Source organism: Bubalus bubalis, chromosome 18 (genome assembly GCF_019923935.1).
Source record: "Bubalus bubalis isolate 160015118507 breed Murrah chromosome 18, NDDB_SH_1, whole genome shotgun sequence".
Lineage (NCBI taxonomy): Eukaryota > Metazoa > Chordata > Mammalia > Artiodactyla > Bovidae > Bubalus > Bubalus bubalis.
Window position 1 is genome coordinate 63305906 of NC_059174.1, and position 19572 is coordinate 63325477.

The following is a 19572-nucleotide window of genomic DNA, read 5'->3' on the forward strand; positions in this document are numbered from 1 at the left end:
CACTTTGATTGCATAAGAAGACTTCTGATGTCATCACCAGCTCAGCCCCCTTTCCGCTCCAGGACACTCTGACGTCCTCTCCATGGCTATTCACAGAGATGCCCTGAGAAACCCAGGGGAGGTGGTTCTGGAAACCATCTCTCTGCTACAGATGGTGGTTGGGGCTCTGGGTAATGTCATCCTTTTCTTCCACAGCATCTGTCCGATCTTGCTTGGCTGCAAGACGAGACCCACAGATGTGATTCTCGCCCATGTGGTTGTGGCCAATCTTTTGATTATTTTCTCCCCTGGGATTCCCCACATAATAGTAGCTTTTGTTTTAAGGAAGCCCCTGTCCAGTCTTGGGTGTAAGTTTGTGTATTACATACAGAGGGTGGCTCGAGGCAGCACCCTGTGCTCCACCTGCGTCCTGAGCACCTATCAGTCCTTCACTCTCACCCCCAGGAGAGTGGAGTGGGTGATGCTCAGAGGAAGGGCCCCCAAGGCCATTGGTCCTTCCTGTTGCACCTGCTGGTTGCTCAGTTTCCTAATGAATATCTATGTTCCTGTGACAGTCACTGGTCCACAGGGCACAAACAACTATACTGATAACCATGGCAAGTGGTTCTGCTCTTCCTCAGCTCCTAAAGCACGCTTTCTGTACTTATGGTCCATCTCTGATGCCGTGTTTATTGGCCTCATGGTCTGGACCAGTGGCTCCATGGTGCTTCTCTTGTTCAGACACCGCCAGAGGGTGCAGTATATCCACACCCCCACTGGGCACCACAGATGCCCGCCAGAGACCAGAGCCGCCCACACCATCCTGATGCTGGTGGTCACCTTCGTCACCTTCTACGCACTGGATTGCATTTTTGCTTTGTGTATTGCTGCATTTTTAGATTTTCGCCTATCGTTGCTTCATACCACTAATGTTTTGGCTTCATGTTTCCCCACTGTTAGCCCCCTACTGCTGCTCCTGAGGGATCCTAGAACTCGTGGGTGCTGCTCTTGGGTTTTTAGGCATCATGGCTGAAATAGTAAATATGAGGCTTAAATATTAGCTAAAAGTTCTCTATTTTATAACTATCTACTGAGCACTGTTTATTTTGAAGTATAATTAGTTGGCTTAAAGCTCAACATTCAGAAAACGAAGATCATGGCATCTGGTCCCATCACTTTATGGGAAATAGATGGGGAAACAGTGGAAACAGTGTCAGACTTTATCTTTTTGGGCTCCAAAATCACTGCAGATGGTGACTGCAGCCATGAAATTAAAAGACGCTTACTCCTTGGAAGAAAAGTTATGACCAACCTAGATAGCATATTGAAAAGCAGAGACATTACTTTGCCAACAAAGGTCCGTTTAGTCAAGGCTATGGTTTTTCCAGTGGTCATGTATGGATGTGAGAGTTGGACTGTGAAGAAAGCTGAGTGCTGAAGAATTGATGCTTTGAACTGTGGTGTTGGAGAAGACTCTTGAGAGTCCCTTGGACTGCAAGGAGATCCAACCAGTCCATTCTAAAGGAGATCATCCCTGGGTGTTCTTTGGAAGGAATGATGCTAAAGCTGAAACTCCAGTACTTTGGCCACCTTATGTGAAGAGTTGACTCATTGGAAAAGACTCGAATGCAGGGAGGGATTGGGGGCAGGAGGAGAAGGGGATGACAGAGGATGAGATGGCTGGATGGCATCACTGACTCAATGGACGTGAGTTTGAGTGAACTCTGGGAGATGGTGATGGACAGGGAGGCCTGACGTGCTGCGATTCATGGGGCCGCAACGAGTCGGACACGACTGTGCGACTGAACTGAACTGAACTGAATTAGCACATACCATTACAGAAGTTTTGTTTGTGCAACAGAATAATACAGTATTTGTGTGTTGTTGTACAGTCGCTAAGTTGTGTCTGACTCTTTGCAACCCCATGGACTGCTATGGAAGCACGCCAGGTTTCCCTGTCCTCCACTATCTCCCAGAGTTTGCTCAAGTTCATGTCCATTGAATCGGTGACGGCAACCAACCATCTCATCCTCTGCCACCCTCTTCTCCTTTTGCCTTCAATATTTCTCAGCATCAAGGTCTTTCTCAGTGAGTCGGCTCTTCGTATCAGGACAAAGTATTGGACCTTCAGTTTGAGCATCAGTCCTTCCAATGAATGCTCAGGGTTGATTTCCTTTAGGATTGATAGGTTTGATTTCCTCACAGTTCAAGGGACTCTCAAGAGTCTTCTCCAACACCACAATTCGAAAGCATTAATTCTTCGGTGTCAGCCTTTTGTATGGTGCAACTCTCACATCTGTGCATGACTACTGGAAAAGCCATAGCTTTGACTATACAGTCCTTTGTTGGCAAAGAGATGTCTTTGCTTTTTAATATGCTGATCAGGTTTGTCATAGCTTTTCCTCCAAGAAGAATCCATCTTCTAACACCATGGCTGCAGTCACCATCTGCAGTGATTTTGGAGCCCAAGAAAACAAAACCTGCTGCTGCTTCTACGTTTCCTCCTTCTAGTTGCCCTGAAGTGATGGGACCAGATGCCATGATCTTAGTTTTCTGAATGTGGAGTTTTTAGCCAGCTTTTTCACTCTCCTCTTTCACTTTCATCAAGAGGCTTTTTAGTTCCTCTTCACTTTCTGCCATTAGAGTGGTGTCATCTGCATATCCGAGACTGCTGATATTTCTCCCAGCAGTCTTTTTTTTTTATTTTTTTTATTTTTAAACTTTACATAACTGTATTAGTTTTGCCAAATATCAAAATGAATCCGCTACAGGTATACATGTGTTCCCCATCCTGAACCCTCCTCCCTCCTCCCTCCCCATTCCATCCCTCTGGGTCGTCCCAGTGCACCAGCCCCAAGCATCCAGTATCATGCATCAAACCTGGACTGGCAACTCATTTCATACATGATATTTTACATGTTTCAATGCCATTCTCCCAAATCTTCCCACCCTCTCCCTCTCCCACAGAGTCCATAAGACTGTTCTATACATCAGTGTCTCTTTTGCTGTCTCGTATACAGGGTTATTGTTACCATCTTTCTAAATTCCATATATATGCGTTAGTATACTGTATTGGTGTTTTTCTTTCTGGCTTACTTCACTCTGTATAATAGGCTCCAGTTTCATCCACCTCATTAGAACTGATTCAAATGTATTCTTTTTAATGGCTGAATAATACTCCATTGTGTATATGTACCACAGATTTCTTATCCATTCATCTGCTGATGGACATCTAGGTTGCTTCCATGTCCTGGCTATTATAAACAGTGCTGCGATGAACATTGGGGTACTCGTGTCTCTTTCCCTTCTGGTTTCCTCAGTGTGTATGCCCAGCAGTGGGATTGCTGGATCATAAGGCAGGTCTATTTCCAGTTTTTTAAGGAATCTCCACACTGTTCTCCATAGTGGCTGTACTAGTTTGCATTCCCACCAACAGTGTAAGAGGGTTCCCTTTTCTCCACACCCTCTCCAGCATTTATTACTTGTAGACTTTTGGACCACAGCCATTCTGACTGGTGTGAAATGGTACCTCATAGTGGTTTTGATTTGCATTTCTCTGATAATGAGTGATGTTGAGCATCTTTTCATGTGTTTGTTAGCCATCTGTATGTCTTCTTTGGAGAAATGTCTATTTAGTTCTTTGGCCCATTTTTTGATTGGGTCATTTATTTTTCTGGAGTTGAGCTGTAGGAGTTGCTTGTATATTCTCGAGATTAGTTGTTTGTCAGTTGCTTCATTTGCTATTATCTTCTCCCATTCTGAAGGCTGTCTTTTCACCTTGCTAATAGTTTCCTTTGATGTGCAGAAGCTTTTAAGGTTAATTAGGTCCCATTTGTTTATTTTTGCTTTTATTTCCAATATTCTGGGAGGTGGGTCATAGAGGATCCTGCTGTGATGTATGTCGGAGAGTGTTTTGCCTATGTTCTCCTCTAGGAGTTTTATAGTTTCTGGTCTTACGTTTAGATCTTTAATCCATTTTGAGTTTATTTTTGTGTATGGTGTTAGAAAGTGTTCTAGTTTCATTCTTTTACAAGTGGTTGACCAGAGTTCCCAGCACCACTTGTTAAAGAGATTGTCTTTAATCCATTGTATATTCTTGCCTCCTTTGTCAAAGATAAGGTGTCCATATGTGCGTGGATTTATCTCTGGGCTTTCTATTTTGTTCCATTGATCTATATTTCTGTCTTTGTGCCAGTACCATACTGTCTTGATAACTGTGGCTTTGTAGTAGAGCCTGAAGTCATGTAGGTTGATTCCTCCAGTTCCATTCTTCTTTCTCAAGATAGCTTTGGCTATTCGAGGTTTTTTGTTTTTCCATACAAATTGTGAAATTATTTGTTTTAGCTCTGTGAAGAATGCTGTTGGTAGCTTGATAGGGATTGCATTGAATCTATAGATTGCTTTGGGTAGTATACTCATTTTCACTATATTGATTCTTCCAATCCATGAACATGGTATATTTCTCCATCTGTTAGTGTCCTCTTGGATTTCTTTCACCAGTGTTTTATAGTTTTCTATATATAGGTCTTTAGATTCTTTAGGTAGATATATTCCTAAGTATTTTATTCTTTCCGTTGCAATGGTGAATGGAATTGTTTCCTTAATTTCTCTTTCTGTTTTCTCATTATTAGTGTATAGGAATGCAAGGGATTTCTGGGTGTTGATTTTATATCCTGCAACTTTACTATAGTCATTGATTAGTTCTAGTAATTTTCTGGTGGAGTCTTTAGGGTTTTCTATGTAGAGGATCATGTCATCTGCAAACAGTGAGAGCTTTACTTCTTCTTTTCCAATTTGGATTCCTTTTATTTTTTTTTCTGTTCTGATTGCTGTGGCCAAAACTTCCAAAACTATGTTGAATAGTAATGGTGAAAGTGGGCACCCTTGTCTTGTTCCTGACTTTAGAGGAAATGCCTTCAATTTTTCACCATTGAGGATAATGTTTGCTGTGGGTTTGTCATATATAGCTTTTATTATGTTTAGGTATGTTCCTTCTATTCCTGCTTTCTGGAGAGTTTTTATCATAAATGGATGTTGAATTTTGTCAAAGGCTTTCTCTGCATCTATTGAGATAATCATATGGTTTTTATTTTTCAATTTGTTAATGTGGTGTATTACATTGATTGATTTGCGGATATTGAAGAATCCTTGCATCCCTGGGATAAAGCCCACTTGGTCATGGTGTATGATCTTTTTAATGTGTTGTTGGATTCTGATTGCTAGAATTTTGTTAAGGATTTTTGCATCTATGTTCATCAGTGATATTGGCCTGTAGTTTTCTTTTTTTGTGGGATCTTTGTCAGGTTTTGGTATTAGGGTGATGGTGGCCTCATAGAATGAGTTTGGAAGTTTACCATCCTCTGCAATTTTCTGGAAGAGTTTGAGCAGGATAGGTGTTAGCTCTTCTCTAAATTTTTGGTAGAATTCAGCTGTGAAGCCGTCTGGACCTGGGCTTTTGTTTGCCGGAAGATTTTTTATTACAGTTTCAATTTCCGTGCTTGTGATGGGTCTGTTAAGATTTTCTATTTCTTCCTGGTCGAGTTTTGGAAAGTTGTACTTTTCTAAGAATTTGTCCATTTCTTCCTCGTTGTCCATTTTATTGGCATATAATTGTTGATAGTAGTCTCTTATGATCCTTTGTATTTCTGTGTTGTCTGTTGTGATCTCTCCATTTTCATTTCTAATTTTATTGATTTGTTTCTTGATGAGTCTGGCTAATGGTTTGTCAATTTTATTTATCCTTTCAAAGAACCAGCTTTTGGTTTTGTTGATTTTTGCTATGGTCTCTTTTGTTTCTTTTGCATTTATTTCTGCTCTAAGTTTTAAGATTTCTTTCCTTCTACTAACCCTGGGGTTCTTCATTTCTTCCTTTTCTAGTTGCTTTAGGTGTAGAGTTAGGTTATTTATTTGACTTTTTTCTTGTTTCTTGAGGTGTGCCTGTATTGCTATGAACTTTCCCCTTAGGACTGCTTTTACCGTGTCCCACAGGTTTTGGGTTGTTGTGTTTTCATTTTCATTCGTTTCTATGCAAATTTTGATTTCTTTTTTGATTTCTTCTGTGATTTGTTGGTTATTCAGCAGCGTGTTGTTCAGCCTCTATATGTTGGATTTTTTTAATAGTTTTTCTCCTGTAATTGAGATCTAATCTTACTGCATTGTGGTCAGAAAAGATGCTTGGAATGATTTCTATTTTTTTGAATTTACCAAGGCTAGCTTTATGGCCCAGGATGTGATCTATCCTGGAGAAGGTTCCATGTGCGCTTGAGAAAAAGGTGAAATTCATTGTTTTGGGATGAAATGTCCTATAGATATCAATTAGGTCTAACTGGTCTATTGTATCATTTAAAGTTTGTGTTTCCTTGTTAATTTTCTGTTTAGTTGATCTATCCATAGGTGTGAGTGGGGTATTAAAGTCTCCCACTATTATTGTGTTATTGTTAATTTCTTCTTTCATACTTGTTAGCATTTGTCTTACATACTGCGGTGCTCCCGTGTTGGGTGCATATATATTTATAATTGTTATATCTTCTTCTTGGATTGATCCTTTGATCATTATGTAGTGACCATCTTTGTCTCTTTTCACAGTCTTTGTTTTAAAGTCTATTTTATCTGATATGAGTATTGCTACTCCTGCTTTCTTTTGGTCCCTATTTGCATGGAAAATCTTTTTCCAGCCCTTCACTTTCAGTCTGTATGTGTCCCCTGTTTTGAGGTGGGTCTCTTGTAGACAACATATGTAGGGGTCTTGTTTTTGTATCCATTCAGCCAGTCTTTGTCTTTTGGTTGGGGCATTCAACCCATTTACGTTTAAGGTAATTACTGATAAGTATGACCCCGTTGCCATTTACTTTATTGTTTTGGGTTCGAATTTATACACAATTTTTGTGTTTCCTGTCTAGAGAATATCCTTTAGTATTTGTTGGAGAGCTGGTTTGGTGGTGCAGAATTCTCTCAGCTTTTGCTTGTCTGAAAAGCTTTTGATTTCTCCTTCATACTTGAATGAGATCCTTGCTGGGTACAATAATCTGGGCTGTAGGTTATTTTCTTTCATCATTTTAAGTATGTCTTGCCATTCCCTCCTGGCTTGAAGAGTTTCTATTGAAAGATCAGCTGTTATCCTTATGGGTATTCCCTTGTGTGTTATTTGTTGTTTTTCCCTTGCTGCTTTTAATATTTGTTCTTTGTGTTTGATCTTTGTTAATTTGATTAATATGTGTCTTGGGGTGTTTTGCCTTGGGTTTATCCTGTTTGGGACTCTCTGGGTTTCTTGGACTTGGGTGATTATTTCCTTCCCCATTTTAGGGAAGTTTTCCACTATTATCTCCTCAAGTATTTTCTCATGGTCTTTCTTTTTGTCTTCTTCTTCTGGGACCCCTATGATTCGAATGTTGTAGCGTTTAATATTGTCCTGGAGGTCTCTGAGATTGTCCTCATTTCTTTTAATTCGTTTTTCTTTTATCCTCTCTGATTCATTTATTTCTACCATTCTATCTTCTAATTCACTAATCCTATCTTCTGCCTCTGTTATTCTACTATTTGTTGCCTCCAGAGTGTTTTTAATTTCACTTATTGCATTATTCATTATATATTGACTCTTTTTTATTTCTTCTAAGTCCTTGTTAAACCTTTCTTGCATCTTCTCAATCCTTGCCTCCAGGCTATTTATCTGTGATTCCATTTTAATTTCAAGATTTTGGATCAATTTCACTATCATTATTCAGAATTCTTTATCAGGTAGATTCCCTATCTCTTCCTCTTTTGTTTGGTTTGGTGGGCATTTATCCTGTTCCTTTATCTGCTGGCTATTCCTCTGTCTCTTCATCGTGTTTAAATTGCTGAGTTTGGGGTGTCCTTCCTGTATTCTGGCAGTTTGTGGAGTTCTCTTTATTGTGGCGTTTCCTCGCTGTGTGTGGGTTTGTACAGGTGGCTTGTCAAGGTTTCCTGGTTAGGGAAGCTTGTGTCGATGTTCTGGTGGATGGAGCTGTATTTCTTCTCTCTGGAGTCTAATGAAATGTCCAGTAATGAGTTATGAGATGTCTATGGTTTTGGGGTGACTTTGGGCAGCCTGTATCTTGAAGCTCAGGGCTGTGTTCCTTTGTTGCTGGAGAATTTGCTTGTTATGTCTTTCCTTGGAACTTGTTGGCCCTTGTGTGGTGCTTGGTTTCAGTGTCAGTATGGAGGCGTTTGATGAGCTTCTGTCAATTAATGTTCCTTGGAGTCAGGAGTTCCCTGGAGTCAGGGTTTGGACTTAAGCCTCCTACTTCCAGTTATCGGTCTTACTTTTACAGTAGTTTCAAAACTTCTCCTTCTATACAGCACCACTGATAAAACCTCTACGTTAAAGATGAAAAGTTTCTCTACTGTGAGGGTCACTCAGAGAGGTTCACAGCGTTACATGGAGAAGAGAAGAGGGAGGAGGGAGTTAGAGGTGACCCAAATGAGATGAGGTGGAATCAATAGTGGAGAGAGTGGGCTAGCCAGTAGTCACTTCCTTATGTGCACTCCACAACTGGACCGCTCAGAGATGTTCATGGAGTTATACAGAGAAGAGAAGAAGGAGGCAGGAGACAGAGGTGGCCAGAAGGATAAAAGGGGGAAATGAAAAGAAGGGAGACAGATCCAGCCAGTAATCAGTTCCTTAAGTGTTCTCCACCATCTGGAACACACAGAAATTCACAGAGTTGGGTAGAGTAGAGAGGGGTTAGGGGGGAGATACAGGTGACCTGGTGGAGAAAATGGAGAGTCCAAAGGGAGAGAGAGCAGTCAAGCCAGTAATCTCGTACCCTAGTGAAAAATGGGTCCTGAAGATTGGGTTCTTAAAGGTACAAAATTGGTAACAAATACATAAAAGCAAAAATAAAAAATCTAGAGTAGAGTTTGGAATTTCAAAAATGCGATGTTAATGAAAAGAAGAAGGAAAAGAAAGAGAGAAAAAATGAACAAAGAAAAACAAACAAGGTCGTGAAAATTATAAAGAAACTACAGGTACAAAATTGGTAACTAATACCAAAAAGCAAAAATAAAAAATATAGAGTAGAGTTTGGAATTTCAAAAATACAACGTTAAAAAAAAAAAAAAGAAGAAGAAGAAGAAAAATAAAGAGAGAAAACAAACAAACCAACAAAAACAATGTTGCAAAAATTATAAAGAAAATACAGGTACAAAATTGATATCAAATACCAAAAAGCATAAATTAAAAATCTTGAGTAGAGTTTGGAATTGCAGATATACGATGTTATATAAAAGAAGAAGAGAAAGAAACAGAGGGAAAAAAAGTCACAGAAATTATGAAAAAAACTATAGGTACAAAATTGATAACATATACCAAAAGGCTAAAATTAAAAATCTAGAGTAGAGTTTGGAATTTCAAAAATACAATGTTAAAGAAAAGAAGAAAAAGAAAAAAGAAAAAAAAAAAACACGGTCAAAAAATTATAAAATATATATATGAAGTTTGCTGAAGAAGAAAAAAAATTGGGTCTTTTTTTTTTTTTTTTGCAAAATAATAGTTATAAAAGTGAAAATTAAAGGACAATAGAGGGCTTAAAAAATTTTTTTTAATTAAAAAAAAAAGAAAGATTGATCGTAAAAATAGTAAAAATATATCTAGGTTTTTCTCTGGTTTTGTTGTGAGTATTGTGGGTTCAGTTCATTTTTGGCAGTTCCTTAGTCCGACTTATATTTCTCAAGATCTATAGGCCCCTTCCTATGTAGTCCGTAGTAACCACAGGGTTTTAATCTATGGCCTGTAGCTTCCAAGGCGTTTCCCTCTGTTACAGCTTCTTCTGTTTGCTGGTCTCTTCAGTGTCTGGTTCCCACCTTGACACAAAGGGGACGGTGGAGGACACTTTTTTTTTTTTTTTTAATTTAGGCTCACTTGTTCAGCCGCGCTGTGGGGAGGGAGGGAGGGATACTGCAAACAGATAACACTGGCGTGCGCTCGCAGTGCCTCAGCCACACTGGGTCTGCCCCCGCTCACGGCGCGTGTAGCCTCCCTGCCCACACTGCTTGGGCTCTAGGTTGTTCCGCCAGGAACAATCAGAGGCCGGCCCAGGGCTGAGCTCCCAGGTCCAAGCCGCTCAGGTTCAGGCACTCGGGTAGTCCTCAGAGGCGCAGACTCGGTTGGGCCTGTGTTTTGTGCTCTTCCCAGATCCGAGCAGCTCAGGTGATGTGTTTGGCGGGCGCCAATGCTGCGACTTATCGCCTCCCCGCCACTCGGTTATCTGGGTGTAAAACCGGCGCACCTTCTCAGGCAGCTGTTGACCGTCCAGACCCCCAAGAAGTTTTAGTTAGCAAAGAAGCCTGCTCACAGTTTTATAGATAGTGTCTCTCTGGGGCTGCGATTGCCCCCTTCCGGCTCTGGCTGCCTGTCACCGGAGGGGGAAGGTCTGCAGCCGGCTATCTCTGTTCAGTCCTTTGTTCTGTGCGCGGGCCTGGCGGTGTCTTAGGTTAGGGCTGGCTTTTCGCGTGGCAGATATCCCACAGTCTGGTTTGCTAGCCCAAATTATTTCGCTCAGATCGCGCTCAGGACATTGGGCCCGATTCTTACTCTAAGGGACACAGCCCGCGCCGCACTTCCCTGCCCAGGCCCCGCTTGCTAATGCCGTGTGCAGGCGTCTGCGCTGCTTCTCCGCTGGGGGAGTTAACGTAGGGCTCACAATCCGCGATTTTTAATTGTTTATTTTTTTCCCCTCCCTTTTATGTTGCCCTCTGTGCTTCCAAAGCTCGGCACAGATTCGGCAGTGAGAGGGTTTCCTGGTGTTTGGAAACTTCTCTCTTTTTAAGACTCCCTTCCCGGGACGGAACTCCGTCCCTCCCTCTTTTGTCTCTTTTTTTGTCTTTTATATTTTTTCCTACCTCCTTTCGAAGAGTTGGGCTGCTTTTCTGGGTGCCTGATGTCCTCTGCCGGCATTCAGAAGTTGTTTTGTGGTATTTACTCGACGTTTAAATGCTCTTTAGATGAATTTGTGGGGGAGAAAGTGTTCTCCCCGTCCTACTCCTCCATCTTCTCCAGTCTCCTCTCCCAGCAGTCTTGATACCGGCTTGTGCTTCATCCAGCCCATCATTTCGCATGATGTTCTCTGCATATAAGTTAAATAAGCAGGGTGATAATATACAGCCATGACGTACTCCTTTCCCAGTTTTGAACCAGTCTATTGTTCCGTGTAAGGTTCTAACTGTTGCACCTTGACCTCCATACAGGTTTCTCAGGAGGCAGGTAAGGTGGTTTGGTATTCGCATCTCTTTAAGAATTTTCCAGTTTGTTGTGATATAAAGTTTGTTGTGTCAATAAAGCAGAAGCAGATGTTTTTCTGGAATTCCCTTGCTTTTTCTGTGATTTATTCTTTGCCAAGCAGATGTTGGCAATTTAATCTCTGGTTCCTCTGCCTTTTCTAAACCCTGCTTGTACATCTGGAAATTCTCGGTTCACGTACTGCCGAAGCCTGGCTTGAAGGATTTTGAACATAACCTGACCAGCGTGGGAAATGAGTGCAGTTGTCCAGCAGTGTGAGCATTCTTTGGCAGTGCCCTTCTTTGGGTATTTGTATAGAATGCAAAACATCATAAGTCTAGTTAATACCATATCTGTATATAGTTACAAAGATTCGTCTTGTGACCACTTTTAAGACTGCTGTCTTAGTGACGTTCAGATATGGACAGAGTGTTGCTGTCAAATCTTGTATCCCTCCTCTCCATAATTATTTATAAAGGAAAGTTTGTACCTTTTTTCTATTCTTTACTAATTCTTTCCTTTCTTTTTTAAATTTTGACCCTGCTTGCAGGATCTAGTCCCTGACCAGGGATTACACTCGTGCCCTCAGCAATGAAAGCAGCAGGCCCCCACCACAGGACAGCCAGGGGATTCCCTGTGCCTCCTGACACGTGTACTCAGGACCAAATTTCTACATGAAATCCCATCAACCTAGAAGGCAAATCAGTGTTGGCACTGCCTTGAGAGATCTGAAAGTCAAACCATGAAATGACAGCTCAAGAGCTATTCACAGAAACACTGAGGAAATCAGTTACCCTCTGGGATAGTGTAATTCTCTGAAAGAATTCTCCTTTATTTGGTATCATTTGAACTGTGTCCACACACTTTATTTACATATTAGTTTGACTAATACTTTGATGTACATTGATTGGAACTTATTCCAATATTGGTCCCAATAAATATCACTCCTGAGTGGTGGGGAGATTTTATTTCATGATGATGCTATGAAACCTGGAAAATGGAGGTGATTTTCTACACTCTTTTGTATCTTTGTTTAACTTCTATTTCTTTAATATGTTGTAATGCTACACATAATTACCAATATTGTACAATGGATCATTTTACTTTTGAACCTGGACTTCCTTTCCATATTTGACCCTCAGTATATATCACTGACTTGATGGATGGAGTAACAGGAAGGAATAGTAGAAGGTACCCAGTCCTGTTTGTCACATAAACATTGTTTTCATCACTGTCATGCAAAATCTTGGGACTTTGTTTTCTGTTTTATCCTAATCACTATTTTCTGAGTTCCTTTTCTCTAATACTATCTTTTAGGAAACTGTGGTATATTTATTATTGCATTTTTAAAATAGGTAGTCTTTGTATAGAATGCTCTAGTCATTACATATGGGTTCACAAATTCTTATATTCTGGTTAGAACTACTATGACCATTTCAAAGAACATGTAAGAATTGAAATACTCCAACCAAAATGGATAAAGAAACATACCATACACATGCTGTACAAAGCACTCACTTTTGCTCTAAAGACACACAGACTAAAAGAGAGAGGATGGAAAAAGACATTCCTCACGAATGAAAATCAAGAGAAAGTCAGAGTAGCAATGCTTATTAAGACAAAATAGACTTTAAACTAAGATTGCTATAAGAGACAAGGAAGGACACTACATAATGCCCAAAGGATCGGTCCACGAAGAAGATGAAACAGTTGTAAATATATTTGCACCCAACATGGGAGCACCTCAATACAGAAGGCAAATCCAGTGTGTGTTTTACACCCAAGCCCCTCTCGGTCCAGATAAGCCCATGTCAGGAGCTCAGGGGCCGCCTGGGATGGGAGCTTCCACACTGGACGGCTCAGATCTGGACGCTTCCACCAGCTCAGCTAGAAAGTCTGCCGATGAGTCATGGGTTTCAAATATCAGAATCCAGGGTATTAGTAATTCTCTTTGCATCTTCATTACCTAGTCGAGGAATGGCACAGAGTAGGTCCAAACCATCTCTGTGTGCTTGTGCCAAGCCACGTCCCCATGGTGAACAGTCATTCACATACTAAGATGATCATGAAGCACACTGCCCCAGGCCGGCAGAAATGTACACGTGTATAGAAGCAGTAGATGCCCTGTCTACCTGGCTTATTTTGGAAAACCCATGTTTATGAAACATGGACATGTCTGCTGCCTTCATGTGCCGATTCTCCACAGAAGGAGAATCAGAGAGTGACGCAGAGAGTGTGTGGTGTTCCTTCTGCTCCGTGTTCCCTCGGGACAATGATCCCAGGCCTGCTGCTCACCTACTGGAGCAGGTTTCAAGGATCCAAATACCAATTTAAATCTCCAACTAGAAATTGATCATTACAACGATCAACTTAAAGAATTCGAAAGTCTAATGTTGTCCTAATAAATTCATCTTGCTAACCGCTGTCTGCACATCTAGGAATGCATGTGACCAGGCTCATGGACTAGAACACAGGGACATGCTGGAGGTCCAATGAGAGGCTCAAGGAGGGGGCTCCATGGGTGACTTGAAACAAATGACAAAGTCCTGGCAGAGTCATGCGGCCATGAGGGAGACCTGAGGATTCTGAGAAGGGAAACTCTGGCTTCAAAGGGGGCATTTTCCAGATTAAACAGACCTGAGGCCATAAATAGAAAGGGCTATGGAACTTCAACTCAGGAGAAAGCCCAGCCTCCAGACCCCATGCTGATGATCAGAGAGAACACACTTAAGACCATGAGGGAAAATGCCCAGCAGGAGACACAGTGAAGGGAGCCCCAGTGCTCTGAGTGTTCCTCCGCCAGCTATGACTTTTACTGTAAACTTGGGTTCTCCCATAGGGAACTCAGAAAACTCTCCCTGCCCTCTGCTCAGCTGCCCATGTGGACCTTCTCAGTAACTGCCAGGAGTTGTCACTAGTCCCCAGGTGTGGGTGAGGGGGACAAGCACTGGGGCTAAGATCTGCCCCCACTGGAGATGCCCCAGACTCTCCATGCAGACAGTGTCACCTCTGCTCCCGATGACATGATAATGGCTCCTCTGTGGGGAGAGCGGGCCCAGGGACCCTGTCCCTATAACTGGGGCCCATCCTGACTGACACTTCCCTGCAGAGTGAGGAGCCGAGTGCAGGCAGGTGAATGCTCCCTTGTGTTCAGTCTCAGGGCAGGAAACAGGAGAGTAGGCTCTGCAGCAGGAGAGGAGTTTAGAGCTGAGACTATGCAGGATGCAGGCTGACCCTGCCTCACTCTGAGCATCCACACCCAGGGTCGCAAACAGCTGGACACGACTGAAGAGACTTGGCACACATGCAGGCAGCGTTGTTTCTCAAACCAGCGCAGCTGAGCACAGGCAACAGGGTGCAAAGGTCACAGCTAACGGAAGAGATCCAATACGAGGTTAGGTTTGCTCTTCTGTGTTATGACTGGGGCCACGGCGAAATGTAGCTTTCTAGGAATGCCATGGAAGTTGCAGGTAATTGTAATTCAAAGCAGAGATCAGAATGCATAAGTCTTGTGTTTCCTCCCTCTGTGGACTAGCAGTAGCTGATGCTCACAGGATGTTGAGTGTCCAGACACTGCGGGTAGAGAATCTATCAGTCAACAGGGTGAGCTGTGCTTGTCCTCAAACGACTCTCAGTGTATTGGAAGAGAAAATGTTGGTTGCTCAGTCTCAGCCAACTCTTTGTAACCCCATGGACTGTAGCTCACCAGGCTTCTCTGTCTGTGGGATTCTCCAGGCAGGAAGAGTGAGTTGCTATTCCCTTCTCCAGGGGATCTTCCTGACCCAGGGACTGAACATGAGTCTCCTGCATTGCAGGCAGATTCTTTACCATCTGAGCCACCAGGGAAGCCCAAAGAGAGAGGTGGAGTAAAAACAAAAGCAAAAAAAGAAAAAGCGTAGATTTAGTTTTGGTGGGGTTTTTTTTTTGAGTAAATGACATTTTATTATTCAAATTCTCTGGTGTCAATGTGCAACAGGAAAATCACTTCCTCCTCATAGACTGACTTGCATTTCAGCAGCAGCATCAGTGGGAGGTGGGTATAGGAACAGTGGGATGTTAAAGAAAGTTCATCTTCTTTCCAACGGAGCAAGAATTTCAGCTTCTTTCCCAAGGTAACATCTGTGTTTATGTAGTGATCTTATCCACTTTTGCTTCTTCTAGTATCTTAACTTCTCTTTCAAGTTTTCTTTTTATTATTATTTTTTTAATTGGAGGCTAATTACAACATTGTAGTAGTTTTGCCATACACTGACATGATCAGCCATGGGTGTACATGCGTCCCCCATCCTGAGCCCCTGTCCCGCCTCCCTCCCCATCCCATCCTGAGACTGAGATAGAGAATCAGAAATGGTCACTGAGGACTATCATCAGGCAACTGTGAGCAAGTCAAACCAAGTGGGCTGGAGTCTGAAGGAGCAAGACAGTTGAAGGAGTGGGAAGAAGGGAATTCCAGGAAAAAGGAAGGATGTGAATTGTTGTGATAAAAGGAAAATGTGTTTCTTTTTTATTTTTAAGGGAAGTAAATTCAGCTGGACTTAGGACAAGAAATGCTAGTAAGATGGGAAATGCCTTAGGCGCCTGACCTTGAATGTTATAATCATCCCTCACATTCCTACTGGGCGGAGAGTTTATCTTTTCAAAAAACCAACTCTCGTCTTTGCTGAAGTTTTATTTCTCTGGTCTGTATTTCATTTACTTCTGCTCTGATTTCTGTTAATTCTTTCCTTCTGGTGAGCATTGGGCTTAGTATTTTTTTCTTTTAGTTCCTGGATTGTTAGATTGTTCCTTAAAATCTTTCTCTGGGGACTTGCTTGGCAGTCCAGTGGTTAAGACTTCGCCTTCCAATGCAGGGGGTACGGGATCCATCCCTGGTCCTGGAGCTAAGGCATCCCACATACCTTGAGGTCAAAAAACCAAAACATAAAGACAGAAACAATTGTAACTAATTCAATAAAGACTTTAAAAATGGTCCACATCGAAAAAAATCTTAACAAAAAAGACTAGTTATCATATTCGTTTCCAAGTTTAGCAGGATTCTCATTTTTACAAAAATGAAAACTAATGAAGATGTAAAGCAATCTGTCTGTGCCTTGGGTCTAACAACCCAGGTATTTTCTTAGCTTTCGGGTGACACAACTCACAAGCAAAAACTGTATTTCTTGAAGGTGTATGCCTGGATGTTTTGACTGAAATGTTTATTTTTACATACGGCCTGAGGCAAGCTGGAGACTGCTCTAGAAAAATCTCTCCACAGACAGACTTCTCAGCAAGTCAAGATGTGCAAAATTATTAATGATTAAAATTCTTTGCAAACTAAGGTTATTTTCCATACCAAATAGATGACCTGAGGGACGTTCAGCAGCCTGTACAGTCAGAGTGCTACCAATTTCACGGCGGGTGTTTTGTATACTATCACATCAATGTATAATTTAGATTTCTCCACAGTTGGAACTGTGTTCCCTGAAAATTTTAATAACCTCTGTAACCCTGTAATATGTATATTATTCTGCCTTTCTGTTTAATTTTCTTCATGCATGATAACGGTAGGGAGGATGAAAATGAATTATAAATATGGTGCAGGCACTGACTCCATGGATGTGAGTTTGAGCAAACTCCAGGAGATGGTGAAGGACAGGGAAGCCTGGTGTGCGCAGTCCATGGGGTCAAAAAAGAGTCAGACACGACTGAGCGACTGAAGAACAACCATGTATTTTTATTTTTGTCTTTCACTTGTTTACCAACTACATGTTTATTAAATTTATTATTATGTGTCTATCATATATTTTTTACCAACACAGGCATGGCTTCTAAGCTCATGGGTTTTACATCTGTGTAGGGAGTCAGAATATAAAAGTAAATAGAAAGAAATACAAAGTAATAATGATAAAATGTGAAATAGGTGTCAATGGTGTACTTCTGCAGGTTCAGTCCCTCCTGTGTGACGGATGATGGTGTCAAGGTCATATAAGAGTCCCCATGTCTGCATTAGCAAGTCCTGATCTTCCTGCCAGGCCGCTCTGAAGCCCTCTCCACGTGTGCTCAGAAGGATGTGAGAAAGCAAAAGCGCCAGTTGCTCGGTCATGTCCGAATCTTTGTGACCCTGTGGACCATAGCCCACCAGGCCCCTCTGTCTGTGGGATTCTCCAGGCAAGAATACTGGAGTAGGTTGTCATTCCCCTCTCCAGGGGAGCTTCCCGACCCAGGGATCAAACCTGTGTGTCCCGCATTGCAGGCAGATTCTTTACTGCCTGAGCCACCAGAGAAATCCCCATTCAGAAAGATGCTCCCCCCACAGAAAGAATCAGGGGCAATGTTTCTGAAAGCCCTATTTCTGTTACAGGTTGGGAACGGGGCTCTGGCTAACGTCATCCTCTTCTTCTGTAATGTCTCCCCAGTCTTGCTTGGCCACAGACAGAGACCCCCACAGATGATTGTCACCCACATGGCCGTGGCCAACTTCTTGGTTCTTCTCTCCGCTGGGGTTCCCCACACAATGGCAGCTTTTGTGTCAAGGAAGCCCCTGTCCAGTCTTGGGTGTAAGCTTGTGTATTACGTACAGAGGGTGGCTCGCAGCACCACCCTGTGCTCCACCTGCATCCTGAGCACTTATCAGTCCTTCACTCTCACCCCCAGGAGGGTGGAGTGGGTGATGCTCAGAGGAAGGGCCCCCAGGGTCACTGGTCCTTCCTGCTGGGTCTGCTGGATGCTCAGTCTCTTCATGAATATCTGGATTCCTGTGAGCATCTCTGGTCCACAGGATGAGCACAACTATACTGATGCCCAAGACAAGTGGTTCTGCTCACCCTCGGCTTCTAAAGCAGGCTGTGTCTACTTGTGGTCCACCTCGGATGCCGTGTTTCTTACCCTCATGGTCTGGTCCAGTGGCTCCATGGTGCTTCTCCTGCTCAGACACCACCAGAGGGTGCAGTATATTCACACCCCCACTGGACACCACAGATGCCCCCCGGAGACCAGAGCCGCCCACACCATCCTGATGCTGGTTGTCACCTTTGTCATCTTCTACCTGCTGAATTCTGTATTCACTTTTTATATCAGGGCCCATGATGATTTTCGCCTGTGGTTGATGCAGGTCTCAGATGTCTTGGCTTCGTGTTTTCCCACCATTTCCCCCTTCCTGCTGCTCCTGAGGGATCCTAGAACCCCCAGGTTCTGCTCCTGAATCTTGGCAAATAGCTGGGGAAACAATGGAAACACTGACAGACTTTATTTGAGGGGGGGGCTCCAAAATAACTGCAGATGGTGACTGCAGCCATGAAATTAAAAGACGCTTGCTCCTTGGAAGAAAAGCTATGACCAACCTAGACAGCATATTAAAAAACAGAAGCATTACTTTGCCAACAAAGGTCCTTCTAGTCAAGGCTATGGTTTCTCCAATAGTTGTGTATGGATGTGAGAGTTGGACTATAGAGAAAGCTGAATGCTGAAGAACTGATGCTTTTGAACTGTGGTGTTGGAGAAGACTCTTGAGACCCTTGGACTGCAAGGAGATCCAAACAGTCCATCCTAAAGGAAATCAGTCCTGGATATTCATTGGAAGGACTGATGCTGAAGCTGAAACTCCAATACTTTGGCCACCTGATGCAAAGAATTGACTCACTGGAAAAGAGCCTGGTGCTGGGAAAGATTGAAGGCAGGACGAGAAGGGGATGACAGAGGATGAGATGGCTGGACGGCATCGCCGACTCAATGGACATGAATTTGAGCAAACTCCGGGAGATAGTGAAGGATGATGTAGTAAACGACAGTAAAGGGAAGCCTGGCGTGCTGAAGTCCATGGGGTTGCAAAGAGCTGGACATGACTTAGCCACTGAACAACATCAAAAACACGAAGGTGTTACAAATCATCAAGTTGAAAATAAAGTCTCCATCTGTGCCCTGCAACCACTCGTAGCCTCTGCTTGTTGGAAAGGAGGATAAGAAAGAACCTTGGGTGTTTGGAAAAGGGAGAGACAATGGCCATTCCGTAAGTTCCTACTCCTCATATACGTTTCATGCATGACACCATCGATGTCACGTCACATCCTGTGTGCGATCCACCTTCCGTATTTCCAGGTTGGTGGATTACGCCTTAGATGTAAACACAGCCTGTGATCTTTCACAACAAGAAGCAAAGGCTGAAACTGGGCCTATTTACATATTAAGAACCAGTCTAACCCCACCTCCCCCCGGAGTGTGGGATGGACATGCAAACAGGGTTGTATTTAAAATGGAGAACCAATAAGGACCTACTGTAGACACAGGGAACTCTGCTCGGGGTTATGTGGCAGCCTGGACGGGAGGGGAGTTTCGGGGAGAATGGATACATGTGTATGTATGGCTGAGTCCCCTTGCTGTCCACC

At 42.7% G+C, this 19572-nt stretch overlaps 2 protein-coding genes across 2 annotated transcripts; both read left to right on the forward strand.

Moving 5' to 3' along the window:
* On the forward strand, window positions 1-1012 carry LOC102395666 (vomeronasal type-1 receptor 4-like). Its single transcript, XM_006042332.3, has one exon. It carries the CDS (start codon window positions 83-85, stop codon window positions 1010-1012), a length of 930 nt encoding a protein of 309 aa, XP_006042394.2. The 5' UTR covers window positions 1-82.
* Window positions 1013-17440: 16428 nt separating this feature from the next.
* Window positions 17441-18399, forward strand: LOC102405650 (vomeronasal type-1 receptor 4-like). Its single transcript, XM_006041800.3, has one exon. It carries the CDS (start codon window positions 17493-17495, stop codon window positions 18390-18392), a length of 900 nt encoding a protein of 299 aa, XP_006041862.3. The 5' UTR covers window positions 17441-17492; the 3' UTR covers window positions 18393-18399.
* The last annotated feature ends 1173 nt before the right edge of the window (window positions 18400-19572 follow it).